Below are 24629 nucleotides of genomic sequence, written 5' to 3' on the forward strand. Positions count from 1 at the left end.
GGGGTGCCTGGGTGCTTAGTCAGTTAAGCATCTGCCTTTGGCTCAGGTCATGATTTCAGGGTCCTGGGATTGAGCCCTGTGTCAGGCTCCCTGCTTAGCAAAGAGCCTGCTTCTGACCTCTCCCTCTGCTCTCCCTACCCCTGGCTTGTGTGTGCGAGCTCACTCTCTCTCTCTCTCTTTCTCAAGTAAAAAAAAAAAAAACACCCAAAAAACAAAAAACAAGAAAGATCTCATACCAATAAAATAATTTTACAACTTCATGAACTAGAAAACTAAAGGACAATCTAAACCCAAAGCAGCATAAGGAAGGAAAAATAAAAATTAGAGCAGAAACAAACAAAAGAGAATAGAAAAACAATAAGGAAAATAAACCCCAAAGTTGGTATTTGAAAAGATAGAAAAATAAACAAACCTTCAGCTAGACTAATAATAAAAAGAGAAGACTCAAATTAAAATCTGAAAAGAAAGTAGAGACATCACTACCACTACTGCAGAAATAAAAATTATTAGAGTACTAAGGAAACTGTATGCAAAAAAATAGAATAACCTAGATGAAATGGACAAATTCCTAGAAACGCAAAACCTACCAAGACTTAATCACAAAGAAAATCTAAATAACTAAGATTTTCAATAACTAAGGAGACTGAATCAGGAATAAAAAAATCTCCCAACAAATAAAAGCTCTGGCTTCACTGCCAATTAGACCAAACATTTAAAGGAGAACTAATATCAAATCCTCTAAAACTTTCCCAAAAAACGAAAGAGGAGAAGGTATTTCCTAACCCATTCTATGAAGCCAGCATTACCATGATACCAAAGCCAGACAAAAATACCATAAGGAAACCAGATTGGTGTGCCTATCTGACTCGGTTGGTACAGCATGTGACCTTGATCTTGGGATTGAGTTCAAGTTCCACACCGGGTGTAGAACCTACTTTTAAAAAAGGTAGGAAAAAAAAAAAAGGAGGAGCACCTGGGTGACGTAGTCAGTTAAGCGTCGGACTCTTGGTTTCAGTTCAGGTCATGATCTCAGGGTCGTGAGATCAAGCTCGGTGTTGGGCTCTGTGCTCGGCACAGACTCTGCTTAAAACTGTCTCTTCCTCTCCCTCTGCCCCTCACCTGCCCACACACTCTCTCTCTGTCTCTCTCTCAAATGAATATTTTTTTACAAATTAAAAAATTTAAAAAATTTAAAAGAAAGAAAACTATAGACCGATATCCCTTATGAACAATGACACAAAATTCCTCAACAAAGTACCAACAAACTGAATTCGACAGCACATTAAAGGATCATACACCAAGACTAAGTGGGATTTATTCCTGGAGTACAAAGATGGTTCAACATACAAAACTGATCAATTTAATACAGATTAACAGAAAGGAGGAAAAAGCCACTGATCATCTTGAGTGATGCTGAGAAATAATTCTACAAAATTTAACACCTTTTCAACATACAAAAAACCAAGAATGGAAGAAAAGTATTTCAACATAATAAAACAATATATGAAAAACCCACAGTGAAAACCATATTCAATGATGAAAGACTGAAAACTTTTCCTCTAAGATCAAGAACAAGATAAAGATGTTAACTTTGGCCTCTTCTATGCAACATAGTACTAGAAGTTCTAGCCAGAGCAATTATGCAAGAAAAAGAAATAAAAGAATCCAAATTGGAAAGGAAGAGGTAAAATTATCTCTATTCATAAACAATATGATCCCACGTGTTAGAAAACCCTGAAGATCCCACAATAAATTAGAATTAATAAATGCATTGAATAAAGTAGCAGGATACAAAGTTTACACAAAAAAATCAGCTACATTTCTATACATTAACAATGAGCAATTTGTGAAGGAAATAAGAAATTACATTTACAATAGCATCAACTAGGACAAAATACTTAGGAATAAATTTAACCAAGAAGCCAAAAGACTTGCACAATGAAAACCACAAAATGTTGTTGAAAGAAATTAAAGAAGACATAAATGAATAGAAACACACCCCATATTCATGGATTGGAAGGCTTATATTACTAAGAAGTCAATGTTACCCAGAGCAATCTACAGATGTAATGCAATCTCTATCAAAATCCCAGTGGCATTTTTTGCAAAAATAGAAAAACCCAACTTAAAATTCATATGGAATCTCAAGGGACCCTGAATAGCCAAACAATCTTGAAAAGAAACAAAGATGGAGACCCTGATATCAAAATTGACTACAATGCTACAGTAATCAAGATAGTGTGCTACTAATATAAAGACTGACATACAACCAAATGAATAGAACAGAGAAGACATAAATATCAAAATTGACTACAATGCTACAGTAATCAAGATAGTGTGCTACTAATATAAAGACTGACATACAACCAAATGAATAGAACAGAGAAGACATAAATAAACCCTTACATATATGGTCAAATGATTTTTGACATGGTGCCAAATGAGTGGATTTTTGACAAGGGTGCCAAGACCTTTCAGTGGGGAACAGATAGTATTTTTAGCAATACTAAGTGCTGAAGAAACTGGAATCCACATTCAAATGGGATGATGTTGGACCTTTACCTAATTCCATATACAAAAATTAACTAATAAAGGATCAATAACCAGAAAGGATAAAAAAATATAGGACCTAAAACTATAAAACTCTTAGAAGAAAACAGGACAAAAGCTTTACGACATTGTGTTTGGCAGTAATTTCTTGCATATGACACCAAAGCCACAAGCAACAAAAGGGTATTAAACAACTGGATTTCACAAAAATTTTTGAATTTTTTTGCTTCAAAAGACATTAACTTCAGAGTAAAAAAGCAATGCGCAGAGGAAAGTATTTGCAAATCATACATCCAATAAGGGAGAAATATACAGAATATAAAACTCAATAACCAAAAAAATCTGACTATAAAATGAGCAAAGTACTTGAATTGAAAATTATCCAAAGAAGATATACAAAAGCAATGATAAGCACATGAAAAGATGCTCAACATCACTAATCATTAGGGAAATGCAAATCAAAACCACAAAGAAATACCACTTTACATCTATTATGAAGACTATTATCAAAGAAAACAAAACCAGAAAATAACAAGTGTTGGCAAGAATGAGGAAAAATCTGAACTCCTGTGTACTGTCGATGGGAATGTAAAATGGTACAACTGCTGTGGAAAATAGCATGGCAGATCCTCAAAAAAAAAAAAATGTAAAATAGATACCATATGATCCTTTAACTCCATTTCTGGATATATAACCAAAAGAACTGAAAACAGACGTGAAGATATTTGTATGCCCATATTGATAGCATCATTATTCACAATAGTTAAAATGTGGAAGACACTCAAGTGTCCATTGACAGATGAGTGGATATACAACAGAATATAATTCAGTCTTAAAAAGGAAGGAAATTCTGACTTATGCTACAACGTGGATGAACCCCCGAGGACATTATTCTAAGTGGAATAAGCCAGTCACAAAAAGATAAATACTGTGTAATTCCACTTACATGAGACTGCTGTAGTCAAAATCACAAAGACAGAAAAGTAAGTTGAATGTTGGTTGCCAGGGGCTGGTGGGAAGGGAAAAATAAGGACTAATTGTTTAAAAGGTATAGAGTTTCATTTTATAAAATGAAAAGAGTTCTGGAGATAGATGGTGGTGATGGTTGCATAACAACATGAGTATACTTAATGCCACTTAAAAATGGTTATGATGGTGAATTTTATGTTGTGTATTTTCCAAAAATTTTTTTTAAATGGAAGAAGAATTAAGAATTAAGACAGTTTATAACAATCACAAAAGCATGGTGAGTTTTAAGCACTCTTGAAACACTGAGGAAATAAAAATTGGGGTTCAGAATCCAGCAAAGAGAAAAGTACCCTAACTCTTAGTTGAAACTCCTCAGGGACTATATCCTGGAGCCAGGAGAACCAAAGGGACACAGAATCTTGGAAAGATTACAACCTAGCTTTGAGCCAGCTCAATTACTGACTATATTGAGGCAATCTGCTCCTCTACAGCCAAACAGAAAATTAGGTAAATTCTCTTTCTGGAAGTAACTAAACCAAAACTTTGATAATTATTTTTTAAACATATCTGACATTGACTCAAAAAAAAAAAATTACTAAGTGGACACCAAGAAACAGGACAAAAAAGCCAGGTAAAAGAAAGAGACTTACAGTTAACATGGATATTAGCAATACTAGGCATGGACTTTAAAATAAGTATGATTAACTGTTCAAGAACACAGAAGATAAGATACTTCCACTGGTGAGAGAATAAAGAACACACTATAAAGAAATTATTCCCAAATCACTACCATGGCAAAAGACTTGGATGTTGGATACACAAAAAATGCTAAAAATTCAACCATAAGAAAACAAATAACTCAATAAAAAAAATTGGGCAAAGTATTTGAACACTCACTTCATCAAAGAAGGTATATGGATAGCAAATAAATATAAGAACAGATGCTTATCATCTTTAGTCATTAGGGAAATGCAAATTAAAACCACAAAAATAACCACAATACACTTATTAGAATGGTAAAAATCAAAAGAACTGACAATATCAAGAGCTGACAAAGTTGAAGAGCAAATGAACTCTTATTGCTGGTAGAAATGCAAGATGGTACAGTTCCTTTGGTAAGCAGTTTGGTAGTTTCTTAAACAGTTAAACACACACATACCTAGTGATCCAGCATCATATTCCTAGATATTTACTACAAAGAAATGAAAACCTATGTTCACATAAAAATCTGTATATAAATGTTTATAGCAGCTTTACATATTATCGTCAAAAATCAGAAACAACCCAATGTCCATCAATAGGAAAAGGGATAAAGAGATCTACATTTATACAAAGAATACTTCTCACCAATACAAAAGAACAATCTTCTAATATTCAAAATGATATGGATGAATCTCAAAAACATGCAGAGAGAAAAAAGATGCAAAAAGGTTAATGTAATTTTTCATTTATGTGAAGTTCAAGAATAGACAAAAAATGATCTATGGTGATGGACATAAGAATAGCAGCTGCTGGAGGCAGGGGTCAGAAGTAATTGATTTGAAAGCAGCATGAAGGTAAAGGATATGTTCAGTATCTTGATTATACAGGGATATATGTTTATCAAAATTCATTGAACTATACACTTAAGATTTGCACACTTGTTTATAAATTATACTCAATGAAGTATTGTCAGCTTTTTAAAAAGACATCCATATATTTTATAAGTATTATTCTGTCATCTTTTCTTTTTAACCAGACCAAATTTTAACTACTTCCTTTAACCAGACTGAATTTTAATTATTTATTTTCTTTACCTGAAGGATGTTGTTCCATTCTCTTTTACTTTATTTTTCTGAATAGGAGATGCTTGGAGTGATAGAATTTTATTTCCTGGCAGGGTAATTTGCTTTAGAATGGAAGCTATACAAAGAAAAGGAGAAAGAAAAATGAATTAAAAAAAAAAAACTATGCCATATCAGGAAAAATGCAGAATAACAGCTTTTAGTATACAGAGAATAATCAAAGAAAATTTCAAGCTGTCCTAAAACTATGTTTAAATTCGAAAACGACAATCACTTTATTCTCTGCACAAGTAATCATCTTATAAAATCAAGACCTCTCCATTTCTTTTTATATAGTCTTCAAACGGTCTACAGAATTACCAGCATTACAAAAACATGCAGAGAAAGTGACAGGTGATAAATGTTAATAATATATCATTTATATTTGTAGATTTAAAAAATACATGAAATCTCTAACTTTTTACATGTAAGAATGATTTCCAAACTTAGAAAAAGAAGTACATTTTAAAAAGAAATAAAGTTATAGCAAATTTGTAAGTTAAAAAGTGCTTTATTTACAAATAGGTTATTCTATCTAATTACAAAATACCATGAGCAGCTGCTTCTTTTATTCTAAAGCAATACATATCCCTAAAAAGTAGCTATGTATGTACAAAGAATGTACTAAGTAGTTATTTTTCCGTCCTCCCTCCTAGGTCCTATTTCAAAGACTATCTTCTCTTAATATAACAATAAAAAAAAAGAGAGAATAATACAAAACCCCATCATATTCCAAACCCAGTGTGATGGGGCAGGGATGGATCGGGGTCTACCTGGAGGAAACTGACTGGTAGGTATTGCAGTGCTCACTGGCATCTTCTTCTGTCCAGATTTCTGAATGGTCAATGCTGAGGAATGGGAAAGTGTGGTCACTTGTTTTGCAACACCTCCTGAAGGCTGCTGGACTACCTGAAACAATGAGAACTATTAATACACTCATTCAACTAAAACTGCTTTAGAAAAGAACAAGCTTTCAGTTGTGACAGAACAAATGACTGTGCTCACGTAACTGTAACAATACCTTTATATTAGGATAACAGAAAGTCTACTTAAAATTTATATTTGTATGTCACAAAATTATCTTGTTCAATAGTGAAAAACATGACTATTAAGCAATATATTTTATTTTTAGAGTAGAATTCAAATTTGCATTATATACTGCCCAACTTAAATCTCCATTTGGATCCTATTTTCATTTTTTAACTTAAGGAAAATTTCAAACATACACAAAATGAAACCACCTATTCCATTATTACCCAGCTTCAACAATGATTAATTCTTTACCAATTCTGTTTTATCCATATCCCTACCCACTCATTTTCTCACCACTCTCATTTTTTTAAAAATCCCAGGTATATCTTTTTACCCCTAAATATTCAAAACATATCTCTAAAAGATAAAGGCTTTTAATGCGCTGCTTTTTACAGGTCTCTGGAAAACAATAATGCTAAGGCATTCTCCAAGAGAACAGTTCAAGAAATCCAGAGGGCAAGGGCTGGGGACAAAGGAAAAGAAATTAAACTAATCGTAGGGCCTTATTTTTAGCTACAAAGAAGAAGAAAAGTCAAAATAGCAGAGCTTCATTTTTTTCATTTCAAAAGAGAAAAAGTCACCATGTATACTTGAGTCTGCTAAGTGAATTACTTAAAAGTCCTTAAACTCAGAAAAGGCTAATATAAACAAGTCAGGAGAAAGACTTCTGAAAAGAATTTTGGGGATATAATTTATTCTATTTTCTAATTTTTTTGTAAATAAAATATAAAATTTAGTGTATATTACTAAATAAAAGTAACTCACAAGAAACTCAAAATATCCCAGTAAAGAATCCCATGGGAACTAATGCCCAGACAGAAATACGAGTTGTAATAATTCAACTGCCATCATTCTATAAAAAGAAACTCTTGAAAGACAGAAAGAACTCTTGAAAATAACGATGTATTTCCATAAGTTGAGATTATAAATTGAGTTGTATTGTAAAGTACGAGGGATCAGATTTATATTCTACAAAGTAATATTTTGATGGATAAACAGATAAAAGAAGTTATGGTATACATACAGTGGAATAGTACTCAGCTACAAAAAGAATGAAATCTTGCCATTTGCAACAACATGGATGGACCTAAGAGGGTATATTATGTGCTAAGTGAAACAAGTCACAAACTTCCAATTATAAATTAAGACATGTGAATACAATATATAGTATAGGGAATACAGTTAATAATATTTTAATAACTTTGTATGATGACAGATGACAGCTAGGTTTAGTGTGGTAATCACTTCCTAATGTATTTAAATGTTGAACATTACTATGTTGTTTGTTGATACTAATATATTGTGTATCAACTGTACTTCAAAAAAATTTTTTTTATGTGTATGTATAGATAAAGGTCTGTAAGTTAAAAAACAATCTGTAAACAGTGATTATTTCCTAGGATTCTACTACAGGGTAACTTTGCTTTCTATTTTGTGTATTTATTATATACTTCATATATACTTTAGAGATATCTATATTATTTGCTTTTTTATGATTAGCATAAGCTACAGTTATAATTAGAAATATGTTGAATTTTCAAATAACTAAAGATGAGAATATTAGAAAAACAATAAATTTTACAAAATAATATACATTCAGAGTCACATTTATGCATTCAGACTGAAATTCAACAGAAACACTCCTCTAACAATTCTGGCTTATCTCCCTATTCACATTTTATTTCTCAATATCCTTTATTAAGGATTCTTTTCCAGCATTTTAATTGTGAAAAACAGTAATAAAATATCAGAGAAGTGTTTATGAGTTAGTCTTCATACCATCTTGATAGGTATTCATATAAAAGCCCAAAGGCCTGCCCCTGATGTGGACACAGGCTCTACACAGCCTGGCTGTATGCACCCTCAGCTATAAAGAGTGGGGGGAAGGGGCTGCAGACAGGGGTGGGCCCCATGGGACCTCAGCACCAGCGTGCAGCCCTGGAAAGAACAAGTTGGGGAAAGCAAGCCTCAGTGTCCACCTGTAGGATCCCGGGTGTGCCTTGCCCTGCCTACAGCCCAACAGGGGTCAAGATCATACATGTGGAGGAAGACAAAAACGCCAGTTAAAAATATATAGGAGCACCTGGCTGGCTCAGTGATGGAGTAAGTGACTCTTGATTTTGGGGTTATGAGCTTGAGCCCCACCTTGGTGTAGTGATTACTTAAATAAAACTTTGAAAAAAATACACATATATAACCATAACTTTATAAATTATATTTATATATATTATGAACATACATATACTAAATACATAAAGGTATATGATATGTGATATTTATATATATCGCAAAGTTCTGAGCTGGGATTTAACAATCCTGGATCCCCATCATTTCTCATCTTAATGACTATAACACTTGGGGCAGCATATGTGTAGAATACTCCTGCACACTTGCTGAACAAAATAAAATACAATGAATGAGAAAGTAAAAGTGCATTCATTACTGTTCTTTTAAAGAAAGTACCACTTAAAACCATATATTAGGCATCTTATGGAGACTGAAATTATCATAGAGAGATGGAAAGTCACCCTAAGAGGTATTTACTCCTACTTGGAAAGCAAAAGAGCAAGCTATTATATTTTTAAAAACTTAAGTCCTTTATTTAATTTCCATCCAAAAAGCAACTAGGCAGGAAAACCAATAAATAGTACATACCTTAGCCTTTTCTCTTGACATGTCAAATTCTGATGTTTTATTTGGATGTTAACATAAAATAATGTTCTAGTAGTTTATAGAAATACAGGTCTAGTGCTACACAATATTACTTAGGTTTTTTTTATATTATGGTCTGGGGTATCGGACAAGGATCTATTCTTAAATTTCATAAGGAAAGGATGAAAAGAAACACAAGTATGGATTAAACAAGTAGATGAGAACATCCCTTACACTTTTTTTTTTAAAGATTTTATTTGAGAGAGAGACCACGTGTGAGCAGGGGGAGGGGCAGAGGGAAAGACTCTCAAGCAGACTCCTCGCTATGCGCTAAGCAAGGAGGCTGATGGAGCTTATCTCAGGACCCTGAGATTATGACTTGAGCAGAAATCAAGAGTCTGGCACTTAACCAATTGAGCCACCCAGGCACCCCCATCCTTTACACTTTGCTTTCCCTGTATTTCAACCGTCACCTACTCCCCTGTTCATAAATACACAGCAATCAAATTCTTATCTATAAATAACTCACGTAGTACATAAACACACAGTGATTGAAATCAAGGGTATTATCTGCTCTAATTTCTATATAATATTGCATGCACTCAGTAGGTTGAGTTCTAGAAAACAGAGGACCCCAACTAAACAAAAGCTACAGAGTTATAGTCAGGAAATACATGTTAGTTGCCAACTATTTCTCAGGAACAGCCGACATGTGGTTCATGTACCACTATTTCCTTATCTTCTGGGACGACGACATACATCACTAAATGCCATCACTTCTATACACCCTCATCCAGCCTCAGAATCTTAACATAGAGCTCCAGTAAAATTCTACAAAGAAAGCTGAAACTATTTGCCATGCCCAATTTCAAACTCAACCTTGGTAAACTTCAAAATATGCTGTTTCTTTCATTTAAAGGGCCTTCTAAACACTTTTAAAAATGTGCTCAGATGAATTCTTAGTTATACTACCAGCTTTTATAGGAATCTGTAAATGCTGCTTCAAATTGAGAACCTCTAAATTTCTGTTAAAAATTTTAAATGTGCTTATTGTATGATTTGATTTATATGAAATTCTAGAACAAGCAAAAATAGTCTGTGGGAGAAAATTATCAGAAGAGTTGTTACTTCTCAGGGTGTAGGGACGGGGACTAGGAGACAGGAGGATACTTCCAGATGATGGTAACATTCTATATCTTGGTAAGAGGTTTGAGTTACACAGAGGTATGTGCTACCTGCCAAAACTTGAACAATGTTACATTTGAAATTTGTGCATGTCATTATATGTAGATTTTAGCTAAAAAGAAAAAAAAACCTGACCTGTAAATATGGAAATACTGAACTGTAATTAATAATATGCATGTTTAATTATTCAGGAAGAAGTCTTTGAAATGCATCAAGAAGTTAAGATGATTGAAGGCTGGATAAATACACAATAAATCAAGTATTGTAATTGTAAATAGAATCTAGGTGGTTGGTATACAAGTGTTCACTATAAACTTCAACACTGTGTTTCAGAATCTCCATAACAGAAAATTTTCTTGAATAAGGCAAAAATAAGATTTTATATATTGTAAATACTGTCTCTAAATAGTTTATTGTCCATCAATTCTAATGTAATCTTACCAAATTAAAAGAAAAAAAATTCCTTAAGTAAATTTAAATGAACTAGCATTAACGAATCTATATATTGACTATTATTATGTAAACCCTGATTAAAGATAGCATGTGAAGAATTTTCTGTGCAACCCTAATTATGTATGGTAAACACACGGCAGGCCTTATTTGAATTCAACCTCTCTCTTCACCAAACCCTTCCTTAGTCCTATTTAAGTGGGATTATAATCAACAACTGAATTCTACCTTTCCTCTCACTTGTTAACAGAATGCAAAAAAAAGAAAGAGAAAAAAAAGACAAACTGCTTAAATCTGGATCCTTAGGTCAGTCCAATATGAAACTGAGAGTGAACTACTTGAGCCAATGAAGTAATTAATGAGTAGGGAAAAAAGAAACAAGGATCAATTTTTACTTCAAGTTCTCTAATAAAAATACTGGCCACCAGCACACTCAGAAGCTAAAATTTATATCTTGAAAATACTTCTTGTCCAGTGAAAACTGAAGTCAGAGTCAGTCAGCAGAATTAAGTTTCATAGAGTACTTCATATAAGAATATATTTGTTGAAAATTCTTTAATGGTTTCCCTTACTTTAAAATAATTAGGTACCAGAAGAAAATGTGATGCAATAGCAACAACACATTTTTTCTAATATTCTGGATCAATTTATTTTAGGAGATCAGCTTTACTTCAATACAATGAAACAGAAAATTACTGCATTTATTAATGCACTAATATTTGTTTTTGTCTTATATCCACAAAACCCTAATATTTGGAGAATGACTGTTGTACATACTTGACCACTTATTTATCAAATGTCTACAATTCTGTTAAGGAAGAAATGTAAGTAAGAGTCATTTAGGGAAATATATACTTGAAATAAGGAAAATATCTATGATAACACTAAAACTTCCTGCCCTCTCTACATATAAAGTATTTTCTAAAGATATTGAACTGATATATAAACACAAGATTACTACTAAGAGTAACAACACTCAGTTTACTCTCTAAAATTATTAGCATTTTTTTCTAAAAATACCGACCAAGAATCGTGAATTAACTTTCTCATTCATGAATTTTATTCTTACATATTGTGGATTTGAGAGGCTTATTGTTTAATTTTTATGTGGTAGAATTTGTTATTAAAATGTATCAAATTTAATTCTAAAATGATCAGACTGAAATTTAGTTTTTCTCTATTAAATTAGCTTTTGCTAATTAAGTTTAAATTTAATTTAAATGGTAATCTTTAGTTTAAATTAAATTTAGCTTTTGCTCAACTATGAATAAAACAGTTTTTTCACTAATTTCCTAAGAAAAACTTTAAAGCATCAAAACTGAAAGCTTTTACTTACTATCCACCCATCATCAGTAGACTATAGCACAATTCACCCACTTTCTTTTATTAACTTTTAAGGAAAGGTAAAACGTTAAGCTTAACATTTAGTTGGAGTGTATAACGTCATGGAACACCTATTATGCCAGAATTGATACATAACCAACAACACTAACCATTTATAAAAACTAGATTGTCAGATGAAATCACTGGAACTACCGATTAAGTCCATATTTCAACAATTCAAGCATTTGAGTACCAAAATATACCAAGCAATGAACTACTGGCACAAAATGAAAAACTTATATCTAGAGAAACTGAACAATTACAATTATTTCATTTGATAAGAACTCTAGCAGATCCCCAGAGGATAACATACAATAATGAATGAGATAGAAAAGATAACATATAGTAACAAATCTAAATTAAAAAAATAAATCGGGGCACCTAGGTGGCTCAGTCATTAAACGTCTGCCCTCGGCTCAGGTCATGATCACAGGGTCCTGGGATCAAGCCCCGCATCGGGCTCCCCACTCAGCGGGAAGCCTGCTTCTCCCTCTCCCACTCCCCCTGCTTGTGTTCCCTCTCTCACTGTGTCTCTCTCTCTCAAATAAATAAAATCTTAAAAAAATAAATAAATAACTAAATGGGAAAGGCCTCTTTAATCTGGAATAAAAATGTATTATTTCATAAAATAATAATTCTATAAAATCTAAACCCTGTAATGGGAGAGTAAAAGGATTCTTCTAACTTGAAAGTGTGATATTTAAAACATGTAGAAGGCAGGAAACCCAAACAATTCTCCAGTAAAGCTAGTACATGCTAGAAACAGATAAAGCATTTAGAAGAGGTTTTAAAATTCATGATCAATCATTAAAAGAAATAAACAAAAAAAAAAAGAAAAAAATTTTTTAGAGAGTATGTAGATGTGAGCAAACAGGGTGGGAGGGTGGGGGGGGGGAGGAGAATCTCAAGCAGGCTCCATACCCAGCACAGAGCCCAACCTGAGGGGTAAGGGTGAGGGGCTCAATCTTACAACCCTGAGGTCATGACTTGGCCAAAATCACTTAACCAACTGAGCTACCCAACCACCCAGAAATAAACAAATTTTAAACCTAACATTGAACAGGCATACTTATATTCTTCAGGTCATTTTTGGAGACTATATCCTGAGTTGTGTGAACCACAGATTTGATCCAGTATAGCAATTCTCATATTTTAAATTATTATTTGCCTTATCTCTTATAAGCTGCACTGAATACTTTATGTTTCTAGCACCCTGAGTATTTTCCTCCTCACTTATCTAATGGGACTAAATGGGACTATGGTTTATAATGGGCTCACGGATGATACTCTTAAATTACTTGAGTAATACTAAACTTCAGTAATATTAATTTCCAAAATTAGTTGTTTCAAAAGAATGTCCTAGTTCAATCCTCTCTGTGGCATTACCACACAGAATGGCTTGTTTTGTGCCCTAGGTAAAAATGTGTTCTAAAACAAATTACAGTGCATCTTTGGTGTTTAGCTGCTCTAGTGTTGGACATTTTAAATAGGAAGGTATGAATACTGACAGCAAATTTGTTGAGTAAAATTAAAACAAAGGCCAAACAAGAAAGCAGAATTCACAAGAAAAATTAAATTATTCCACATTTTTATAAGAATGAAAGTAGGAAGTCAAAAAAATCCCTAAAATTTACCATTAGATTTTTTTTTCTTTTCTTTCTTTTCTTTCTTTCTTTCCTTCTTTCTTTCTTTTTTTTTTTTTTTTTTTTTTTTTTTTAGATTTTAAGATCTCTACACCCAACCTGGGGCTCAAACTCACAACCCTGAGATCAAAAGTCCCATGGTCCATAGACTCAGCCAGCCAGGCTCCCCCCATTGGAAAATCCGTTATATTTTTTTCTTGACTGAAATTGTTTGTAACATATAACAAGTCAAATATACAAAACATAAATGCTGCCACAGTATTATTACCACAGTTTTCCTGTTTCAGGACACTCTAGAAACCTAGAAGTTATTGCCATGAGTACCATATCTTAATGGGAAAGACCCACAGTTTTAACTTGAGATCCAATACTTGTTGAGTGCCAGTGGATGGATCAGTTAATGTTTCCAGATTCTTAGTTTTCTCCCTGCATTTTCTTCATCATAAAATTATTTTAAAACCCACAGTTATGCAAGCTGGTACAGCCACATTGGAAAACAGTATGGAGGTTTCTCAAAAAGTTAAAAAAAAGAGCTACCCTATGACCCAGCAATCGCACTACTGGGTATTTACCCCAAAGATACAGGTGTAGTGAAAAGAAGGGACACATGCACCCCAATGTTCACAGCAGCATTGTCCACAATAGCCAAACTGTGGAAGGAGCCGAGATGCCCTTCAACAGACAAATGGATAAAGATGTGGTCCATATATACGATGGAATATTACTCAGCCATCAGAAAGGATGAATACCCACCATTTGCATCCCATGGATGGAACTAGAGGGGATTATGCTAATTAGAATAAGTCAAGCACAGAAAGACATAATCATATGTTTCACTTATATGTGGAACATAAGGAATAGCACGGAAGACATTAGGAGGACAAAGGGAAAAATGAAGGGGGGGAATCAGAGGGGGAGACAAACCATGAGAGACTATGGACTTGGAGAAACAAACTGAGGGTTTCAGAGGGGAGGGGGTGGGGGAATGGGTTAGCCGGGTGATGGGTATTAAGGAGGGCACGTATTGCAAGGAGTACTGGGTGTTAAACGCAAACAATGAACCATGGAACACTACATCAAAAACTAACAAAGTACTGTATGGTGACTAACATAACATAATAAAAACAAACAAATAAAGAAAGAAAAATAAAAAATAAATAAAACCCACAGTTAATACATGACATGCTTTTAAAACTCTATATAGCTATAAAGTGTTATTTCACTTCAGGAACTAATATGGTATAGGTGTTCAATAAAGATCAGCACTGATTCAAGAATCACTTATGACCCATAAAAAGGATTTCAATTCTGTTCAGTGCTACCAAAAAGAGTCCTTTCCTTGAGGCAATTACTGTTGCAGTGGTTCCCAAAGCTGGCTGCTCAGACTGATGTTTAAGAATCACTGCTTCTAGAAAGGTTTCATCTCTGAGATTAAATTCAGACAACCCAAGAGAAATTCTGCAAGGAAGGCACATTTCTTTATTTGAAAATCCGACTCAGGGTAGGAAGGGATGAAAAATGATTAGCACCCAGAAAATGACATTACTTCCTACCTATCCAAGAGTCTGATGACTATCCAAACCAATCTCCCCCTTTCATCTTCTGCCCATAGCTGACCTCTGCCTCAAAGACAAACATCCACAGACATTAACCTCTTCTCCTGATCAGACAACAACGCTGGGAAGTTTACTTAGATTTTATTATTCCCAGAAGCAGAATAAACTAAAACAAGGAGATTCAACACACAGCCTTTAACATAAAAATTTATAAAAGAAAACAAGGGCAATGACCAAAAATTAAAAAGAACAGCTAGCTGTTATGGTATAAGGTAAGTGAGTTTATTAAGAAATGTGATTTTTAATTAATTCACCATGTACTATCTCCTGCAGGTTAATAATAATCTCACAGTCTGTCCTGAATAAACTAGAATGTTCTAAACATTATGAAAATAAAGGGAAACCTCATTAAAATGAGTCAGGAGGCCAGAAGGGGAACCTCTCACACCCTATAACTAGTCATCATTGCAGACCCCAACAGGAAGAGAGGTACCTTGCATTCCCAGCAGGAAGAAGCCTATCCTTTACTACCTTTGCAGGAGGAAGAAAGATTTTCACCCTGCCCAGCAACAGCCCAGTCAATGACAGACTGTCACAACTCAGCCAATAAGAAGCCACTACACTCTGATTTACTCCAGTGGACTTCTGTTTGTAACAGTCTTTTCAAACTTCCGCCTTTCCTCTGTACAAGGATTCTTCTTTGTTCTCTAAATCTACCTATGGTTTTGCCATATCTTGCTTGTCCTGAATTCTAATTCTTTGCTATTCCCAAATAAACCCATTTTTGCTGGTAAAATGACAGACAGTTTTATTTCAAAGGTTAACAACACTAATTGATAAACAGCTAAGATTTCTTTCATCTAAGAACATCCCAATCTACCAAGTTTAGGAAAAAACACAACTTCATACTCATCTACTTCCCCCACTGTTTCCCTCTCCCCTTAGCACATTTTTCTTGAGAAATGTTACCATAACATTACTTCTGTAATAATCTTGCCCAAAAGATTTAGTCTGAATCTAATCTTGAGGAAACAATTAGACAAAACAAAGGACATTCTGCAAAACAACTAGTCTAGGTACTTAAAACTATTACAACAGAATGAGCAACTACAAAAGGCTGAGGCCTAAAGAGAAATGACCGGTAATGCCAATACGCAGTTCTTTATCAGAAACAACATCAGAAAAAAGGACTTATTAGCCATAAAGGACACTGTTGGGACTCCTGGGAAAAAAAATTATACCAATATTAAATTTCAAGTGTGATAATAAGTACATGGCCGTTATGTTAAAAAAAAAATCCTTTTCCTTAAGAGATACATAGTACTTAGAGGTACAATGTCACAACTTCTGCAATTAACTCTCAAATGGTTGAGGAAAAAGTTTTGTGCGTGTGCTTGAGTGTGTGAATAAAGAGGGGGAGAGACTAAGCAAATGTGATAAAACGTTAAGAACTATTCAAACTCAGTCAAGGATACTCAGGGGTTCGTTTTACTAGTCTTGCCAGTTTTCTGAATGTTTGCAATTTTCAAAAGAAGAAACTGAGAAAGAAAATGAAATGTTACTCACTAGTTGTTTGACTTTAACTGCCTGTGGAATCCCAGCTGTCTGTGAGAGGATGGGGCCTGGCTGTGCAAGTTTGATTTGGACTGGAGCAATGATGGCCTTATCAGATGTGGTCCCAGCAGAAGTAACAACAGGTTTCACAGATGGAAGACAGATAGCTGCTGCTGAAGTTTCTCCGAAAGTTACTGATGGAAGGGCCAGCGTGACCGCTGCCCCAGAGACAACTGGCTTTTCAGGTTGAAGCGAGACTGCTGTAACTGTGTTCTGTATAGATGTCACAAGTGGTTTTGGAGTCTGAAGCAAAACAGTTCCAGCTGCTGTTCCTCCTGGTACAGCAGCTGGACCCACAGAATGAAGTGTCACAACTCCAGTTTTTGCTCCCCCTGGACCAGCAAGTGGATTCAGAGTTGGCACTGACACAGTACTGGGTGTTGTTGCTCCGGAAACGACGACAGGTTTTTCAGACTGGATTGAGCAAACTGTTGTTGTCACTACAGGAGAAGTTGTTGCTGTGGTGGTACAAGTAGCAATGACTACCTCGTTAGAGGTCTGCTGAACGCACTGCTGAATAAAGCTCTGGGAGTTGGGCATGAGTTGTCGTAAGGCAATCACACTTTTCTAGAAACGGGAATAAAAAGAACCTGATAACTAAACAAATCAGCTGCTAGTAAAATAGAACTTCTTTGTAAAATAGAACTTCTTTGTATATCATAGCTTTACAACATAAATCAAAAGTATATCAAGTATTTCAGTGGAGGAAATCTGATGGCACTTGGTAGTTATACACTGCCAATATCCTGGATACAACCAATTTAAAGCCCAAAAATGCTTTATTTTTCAATACAAATTATTATCTCAGTATTAAATTTATTTTATATCCCTCAAGATCAATTTGGTAAAATAAAACACTGTGTCACACGTGTTTGTATTTACTTATACCCCATAGTAGATCACTAATAATTTTTGTATCAGTAAGTTTCTTTATATGGCAATAGAATCTTAAAAAAAAAAAAAAAAAGTTTTTGTTAAATAACTTTCCAACTTTGCATAGAAACAGTTTTTAAATCAAAATAAAACTCATACATGGGACGCCTGGGTGTCTCAGTCAGTTAAGTGTCTGCCTGCCTGACTGCCATCCTGGGATGGAGTCCTGCATGGAGCTCCTTGCTCAGCAGGGAGCTTGCTTCTCCTTTCTGCTGCTCCCCCTGCTTGTGCTCTCTCTCTCTCTGACAAATAAATAAATAAAATCTTAAAAAAAGAAAACAAAATAAAACTAATACAAACAAGGTCAATTTCCTTAATTGAGCAAGAATATTGTCTGACGAGATTTTAAGTTGGGTCTCTCCTTGTATCTTTCTGAAAGAGTAAAGGCAGTTCTAACTAAAAAGTAGAACATTCTGCTTTTCATGCCTGGGTGTTTTGTTTGTTTTTGTTTTTGAGTAAGGGAAAAAAATAGAAAAGGAGGGAGACAGTAGGTTATCTTTTGATGAACTCAAGGGCTGTTTGGAAGTTTTCCTTATTGTGACACTTAAATAAAGGTAGTCTGACTGAATTTAAGAAGCAAATGAGAACCATTGTCCATTGTTCCTCCTTTCCTTTCCTTTTAGTTACATCTTTTACTTTTTTTTATTAAAAAGGATTGAGACGCTCTTCTCTGAAGGTTTTCAAATATGTATATAATGGTAACAAAAGAAAGTAAGAAGCGGAGAGTCTCATAATCTTTTTCCAAACTTTAAAAATGGTGGAAAACAGCTGCTTTGGAAATATATGAACAAATGAAGTGATTTGATTAAATTTAAGCTAGAAATCTAATACGAAGGGATCCTGAGAAAAACACATTTGGAACAAATGTTAAAATAATTAGACTCAAAGAGACAATTATAAGAAATGTATATTATATTATCTCTTGATCAGCTGGCCAGAGGTTAAATGCTGAATCCCTCATCTCTATGCAACATTCAAAGCTCTCAAAAATGGGGGGGAAAAACTCTCAAGAAACGAATCACAAGGTTTAATAGGTCCTTAGAAAATACATACAAACCACAAAAACTTCATGGTGTAGTATTTGGTAACTTAAAGATAGTGTTATCTAGCAAGTAGTGTCAGATAGGATAAAATTCTGGACCTGTACGTTTGACAAAAAATTAGTTGACATAAACAGGTTTTATCTCTAAAATGGAAAATACTATAATATCTAGCACCTAGTAGTCTAAAAAACTGATATGAAAAATAAGCACATACAATGCAAATTAAAAGTAAAGTATCTAGCAAAGCATACGATGCATATTAAGAACCTACTGATTTCCTCCCTTCTCCCCCACAATGTCTCCAGTGAGTATGAAATATAGATAAATTTAAGAGTTGTGAGTGTCATGTAGACAACCTATAGCTCAAAGAACTTTTGCACTGAAGGGGATCTGAGGAAGAACCGCCTCTAATTTCTCAATCAAGAGGATCATCCAAAAACAGGGCACTAGTCATTTGGTATTAGATATTATGCTGAACCTTCAACCTCCCTTTCTCCAGACCAAGTCTCCTCTAGCTAAAACATTCTCAATTTCTTTAGCCACATTTTATATCACATGATTGGCACCCTCCTAATCAATGTGCTCACCCTCCTAGTGACAGTTTCCATTATTTTAATATCCTTCTGAAAATGTGGTGCTCCATTTCCCTTGCCACTCTTTTTTAATGAGGCAATCAAAAGGAGCCTTCCACTGTGACGCCTCTCTCATCTCCTCTAGACAATTAAACCAGTTCTTTTTAATTTTTTTAAGATGTATTTATTTATTTATTTGGGGGAGAAAGAGAAAATGAGAGAGCAAGCATGAGCAGGAGGGGCAGAGGGAGAATCTTGAGCACGTTACACACTGAACCCGACATGGGGCTCGATCTCACAACCCTGAGATCAAGACCTGAACCGAAACCAAGAGTCGGACGTTCAACCAACTGCCCTACCCAGGCGCCCTAAACCAAATATTTCTAAAGGCCACTCCTCATTCCATTATTTCAAAATTTATGGGATGACTCTGCAGTTCACTATAATTCCAGTTCTTTAATGACTTTTTAAATTTCAACTTGATTCCTCTTCAGCTTCTAAGTATCCAAAAAAATAATTTTTTACAGTCTCCTGTTATCAAAGTTACTGTTCTATGTCAAAATTCGATTTAATTCAATAAATCTTAGAAAAGAGTATGCTTACTAACAGTACAAATCAATTTTGAAAAATAACAGCTTTCCCATGAAATTTGGCACTGTTTGATTTATTATTTCTGGGAGAATATGAGTCAAAGCACAAGGACAAAGCACAAGGCCCTATTTTAAAGGAAAAGTCAAGCTTTTGAAGATGTAAGCATTACCAATATAATCCTTAAGTTATGGTCACAAATGACATGTTACTTTGGTTTTCCCAAAGTGTTCCAATCCAAAGAATATGGACTATGAATATTCTTAAGAGATACAACATTTGAGAGCTTTCTCCTACACTGTTAGTATTTTCACATAACTATCATATTGAAATATTCAGGATTCCAATTATTTTTAAAAATTATTTTAAGGTAATCTAACCCAAATAATTTCTTCAAAGTAACACATAACTTTACCTTAAGAAAAGGAACTAGGTGAGGCTGAGGTGAAGACTTGAGTTCAACATACAGCTGTCTAGTAAATTCTTCTGCTTCAATTTTTGCATCCTGAGGAACAGGAGAAAGAAAAATACTTTTAGGTTTACAAATATTTCAAAAAAGAGGAAAAGTGTTTAATTTATGATTGATGCAAGGAGGTAAAAGACCTACCTGTACTGTGAAAACTATAAGACATTAATGAAAGAAATTGAAGAGGACACAAATAAATGGAACCATATACTGTGTTTATGCACTGGAAGAATTAATACTGTTAAAATGTCCATACTGCCCCCAAAAATCTACAGTTTCAGAGCAATCCCTATCAAAATACCAACAGCATTTTTCACAGAACTAGAACAAATAATCCTAAAATTTGTATGGAACCACAAAAGACTCTGAACAGCCAAAGCAATCTGGAGAAAGAACAAAGCTGGAGGTATCACAATCCCAGATTTCAAATTCTATTACAAAGCTATAATAATCAAAACAGTATGGTGAGGACACAAAAACAGACAGAGAGATCAATGGAACAGAATAGAGAGCTAAGAAATAAACCCACAATTATATGGTCAATTAATCTGCGACAAAGAAGGCAAGAATATACAACAGGGAACATATAGTCTCTTCAATAAATGGTGTTGGGAAAACTGGACAGCTATGTGCAAAAGAATGAAACTGGACCACTTTCTTAAACCATACCCAAAAATAAACTCAAAATGGATTAAGGACCTAAATGTGAGACCTAAAACTATAAAACTCCTAGAAGAAAACATAGGTGGTAACCCCTAGACATTAGCCTTAGCAATATTTTTCTGGATATGTCTTCTTAGGCAAAGGAAATAAAAGCAAAAATAAACTATTGAGACTACATCAAACTAAAAAGCTTTTGCAGATTAAAGGAAACCATCAACAAAACAAAAAGGCAACTTACTGAATAGGGAGAAGATATTTGCAAATGACATATCTGATAAGGGGGTTAAGATCCAAAATACACAAAGAATTCATAGAACTCAATTACCAAAAATAATCTGCTTAAAAATAGACTGAGGACCTGAATACACATTTTTCTAAATAAGGCTTAGGATGGCCAACAGACACATGAAAAGATACTCAACATCGCTAATCAACAGGAAATGAAAATCAAAACCACAATGATATATTACCTCACACCAGTCAAAATGGCTAATATCAAAAGGACAAGAAATAACAAGTGTTGGCAAGGATGTAGAGAAAAGGAAACTCTTCTGCACTGTTGGCAGGCATATAAACTGGTGTAGTCACTGTGGAAAACAGTATGAAGGTTTCTCAAAAATTGTAAAATTGAAATAACACACGATTCAGTAATTCCACTTCTGGGTATTTACCCAAAGAAAACAAAAACACTAATTTGAAAAGATATATGCACTCCTATGTTTAGTGCAGCACTGTTTACAATAGCTAAGACATGAAAGCAACCTAAGTGTCCATTAATAGATGACTAGATAAAGGAGATGTGGTATATGCATACAATGGACTATTACTCAGCCATAAAATAGAATGAGCTCTTGCCACTCACAACATGGAAGGATTTATAGGGTATTACAGGAAGCGAAATAAGTCAGAGAAAGCCAAATACTAGAAGATTTCATAGATATGCGGAATTTAAAAAATGAGACAAACAGAAACGCAACACAGAGAACAAACTGGGGTGAGGAGTTGGGGGATGGGCAAAATAGGTGAGTGGTTAAAGAGGGGCAAACTTCCAGTTATAAAATAAGAAAATCAGAGGGAAAAAAAGTACAGCATAGGAAATATAACCAATAATGTTGTAATAACTTTTTATGGTGACAAATGGTAACTATACTTATGCCGTATTTTGTAATGTATACAATTGCCAAATCACTGTTCTACACCTGAAAGTAATATATTTGTTAACTATACTTCAATCAAAAATTAAAAATTTAAGTTACTTTAAATTTTTAAAAATGCTTAAGTTAAAAACTTGTTTATAGGACTTACAATTTTAAATATCTACAACAGTCTTGCCAAGTGGAAAACTAACCAGTTCAAACATGCTTTATTTCTAACAAATTATAGGTACCATAAAAAACAGTAGTAAAGAAGATATTTTAATATTTATAAATTATACTTGTTTTCCTGTGATATTTGAAATATACACATTTTCTGCAGGGAAAAAGGTGACTTTTTTTTTTTTTAGATTTTTATTTATTTATTTAACAGAGAGAGAGACAGCCAGAGAGAGAGACAGCCAGCGAGAGAGCATGCACAAGCAGAGGGAGCGGGAGATGAAGAAGCAGGCTCCCAGAGGAGCAGGGAGCCCAATGTGGGGCTCAATCCCCAGACTCTGGGATCACGCCCTGAGCCAAAGGCAGATGCTTAACGACTGAGCCACCCAGGTGCCCCAAAAGTGACCATTTTTATACAAAAAATACACAAAATTCTCACTATATGGTCAGAGAAATCTGTAGATTTTAGTAGTTCAAAAAATCCAAAATTGTATAATACCCTTAGCGTATTTAAGCATATAATATTCAGTATTTGCTAATTTCTACCTTCATCCGCTCTAATGTATCTAAGCAATTTACCTGAAAGAGGATATAAAAAGTAAATGATGTACAATTTGATAGCTAAAAAACACAGCATCTTAGAACGTGGGGGAATTCAAAAGTCACCACATTTATTACTCTTCTCATCTTACAGAAAAGGAAACTAAAACTTAAGAAAGTCACCTAACTTCCACAGGTTACAAAGTATGTTGTTTGGACTTACAGAACTGAATTTCATTATTTGTTGATGGCCTGGCTTTCTGGCATTCGCAATTCTAGTAACAATTTTTTATTTGACCAAACAGTCAACTTTCTCTCCAAGGCCTTTTTGTTTGTTTTAGAGAGAGAGAAAGAGTACATGCGAGGGCAGAGGAGCAGAGGGAGAGAGAGAATCCTCAAGCAGACACCCTGAGAGCATGGAGCCTGACAGAGGGCTTGATCCCAGGGCTCTGAGATCATGACCTGAGCCAAAACCAAAAGTCGGACATTCAACCAACTGAGACCCCCACCCACCCCTCGCTAAGGCCCTTTTTAAGCTAAAGCACACAGAAAGTAATATAACAGATTTACTTGTTTCAGATTTATTGTCATTACAAATTAAAAGCAAAGTTTATCTAAAAAAATCTATCTAAAATAAACCTCATTTAAAGATAAGTCCCATTTAAAACACTGTTCTACAAATCCTTACACAATTTAAGCTTTCATAATACTAACTTACCAAAAGTTGTTCTACCAGTTTCTTCACATTCTGCCCCATTTCTGGGGACTGTGATCCACTGCATGCTAGCTTTATTAACATTGCAAGGAAGTTCTTACATTTCTTCACATTTTCTAGCATTGCCTAAATAGAGAAATATAAACACAAATGTTAGCTGGAAAACAGAATTCAAGAAAATCTGTAAAGAGCTGTACTCATGGAAGATCGAAGGGAAAGCTTACCGGAGAAAGACTCGTCTGAGCAGCTGCTGAGTTTTCTGCTTTGAGACTGGGCTCATTTGAGGGGGCAGCAGATGCTCCCAAACTTGAAGGCTTCGGGGTAGTTACAGAATTCAACGGTTTTACAGGAGTAACTGTGACAACATTGGTTGGCACAGCTACAGACTGAAATTAAAAGTAGTGCACATTTAGATATTTATTACTATGAATTGTATCACAGCGGGTGCCTCATTTCACACTTATCAGACTACAAATGGATCTTGACATCTTTGCTTTCATGTTATGCTCTACTAGTTTAAGGCAACGGAACACTGTTGTAAGAGCTCTGGATTTCAGTAGATCTGGTTTTCATTCTCATCTACCTACCTACTTTATTTTCTTTATGTTCAATTAGCCAACATATCTACCTACCTACTTTTCGCTGACACCTACTGAGTGTTGACCTTGAGCAAGTTACTTATCTTGCTAATTCTTTGATTCCTGTCTGTAAAAAAACAAGGATAGAAATGGTACCTCCCTACTCTCCTAGGGTTGTTTGTGAAAACCAGTACCAAGCGCATGGTCCTCAAAACACATTATTAATACTTCTCTAAAAATTTGAAATAGTAAGTCTTCATACGAAAATATAGAATATCCTATTCTGTAAATTTCTGCTTCTTCTTAAGTATAAAGCAAATTTACTGATCATCTCATCTTCAGATAAGCTGCTTTTATGTAG

The 24629-nt window shown here is 34.4% G+C and overlaps 1 protein-coding gene across 1 annotated transcript in view; it reads right to left on the reverse strand.

Moving 5' to 3' along the window:
- The window catches only part of TAF4B (TATA-box binding protein associated factor 4b), a 127278-nt gene that overhangs the window by 83159 nt on the left and 19490 nt on the right, over window positions 1-24629 (reverse strand). Inside the window, exons 4-9 of the mRNA XM_026496135.4 lie at window positions 23915-24076; window positions 23694-23816; window positions 20409-20498; window positions 16810-17424; window positions 6116-6251; window positions 5316-5421 (exon numbers count right to left, since the gene is read on the reverse strand). Of these exons, the coding sequence (XP_026351920.2) occupies window positions 5316-5421; window positions 6116-6251; window positions 16810-17424; window positions 20409-20498; window positions 23694-23816; window positions 23915-24076 (1232 nt within the window). The remainder of the gene's footprint in view (window positions 1-5315; window positions 5422-6115; window positions 6252-16809; window positions 17425-20408; window positions 20499-23693; window positions 23817-23914; window positions 24077-24629) is intronic.

The sequence above is a fragment of the Ursus arctos genome, unplaced genomic scaffold (assembly GCF_023065955.2).
Source record: "Ursus arctos isolate Adak ecotype North America unplaced genomic scaffold, UrsArc2.0 scaffold_17, whole genome shotgun sequence".
In the NCBI taxonomy this organism is placed as follows: Eukaryota; Metazoa; Chordata; class Mammalia; order Carnivora; family Ursidae; genus Ursus; species Ursus arctos.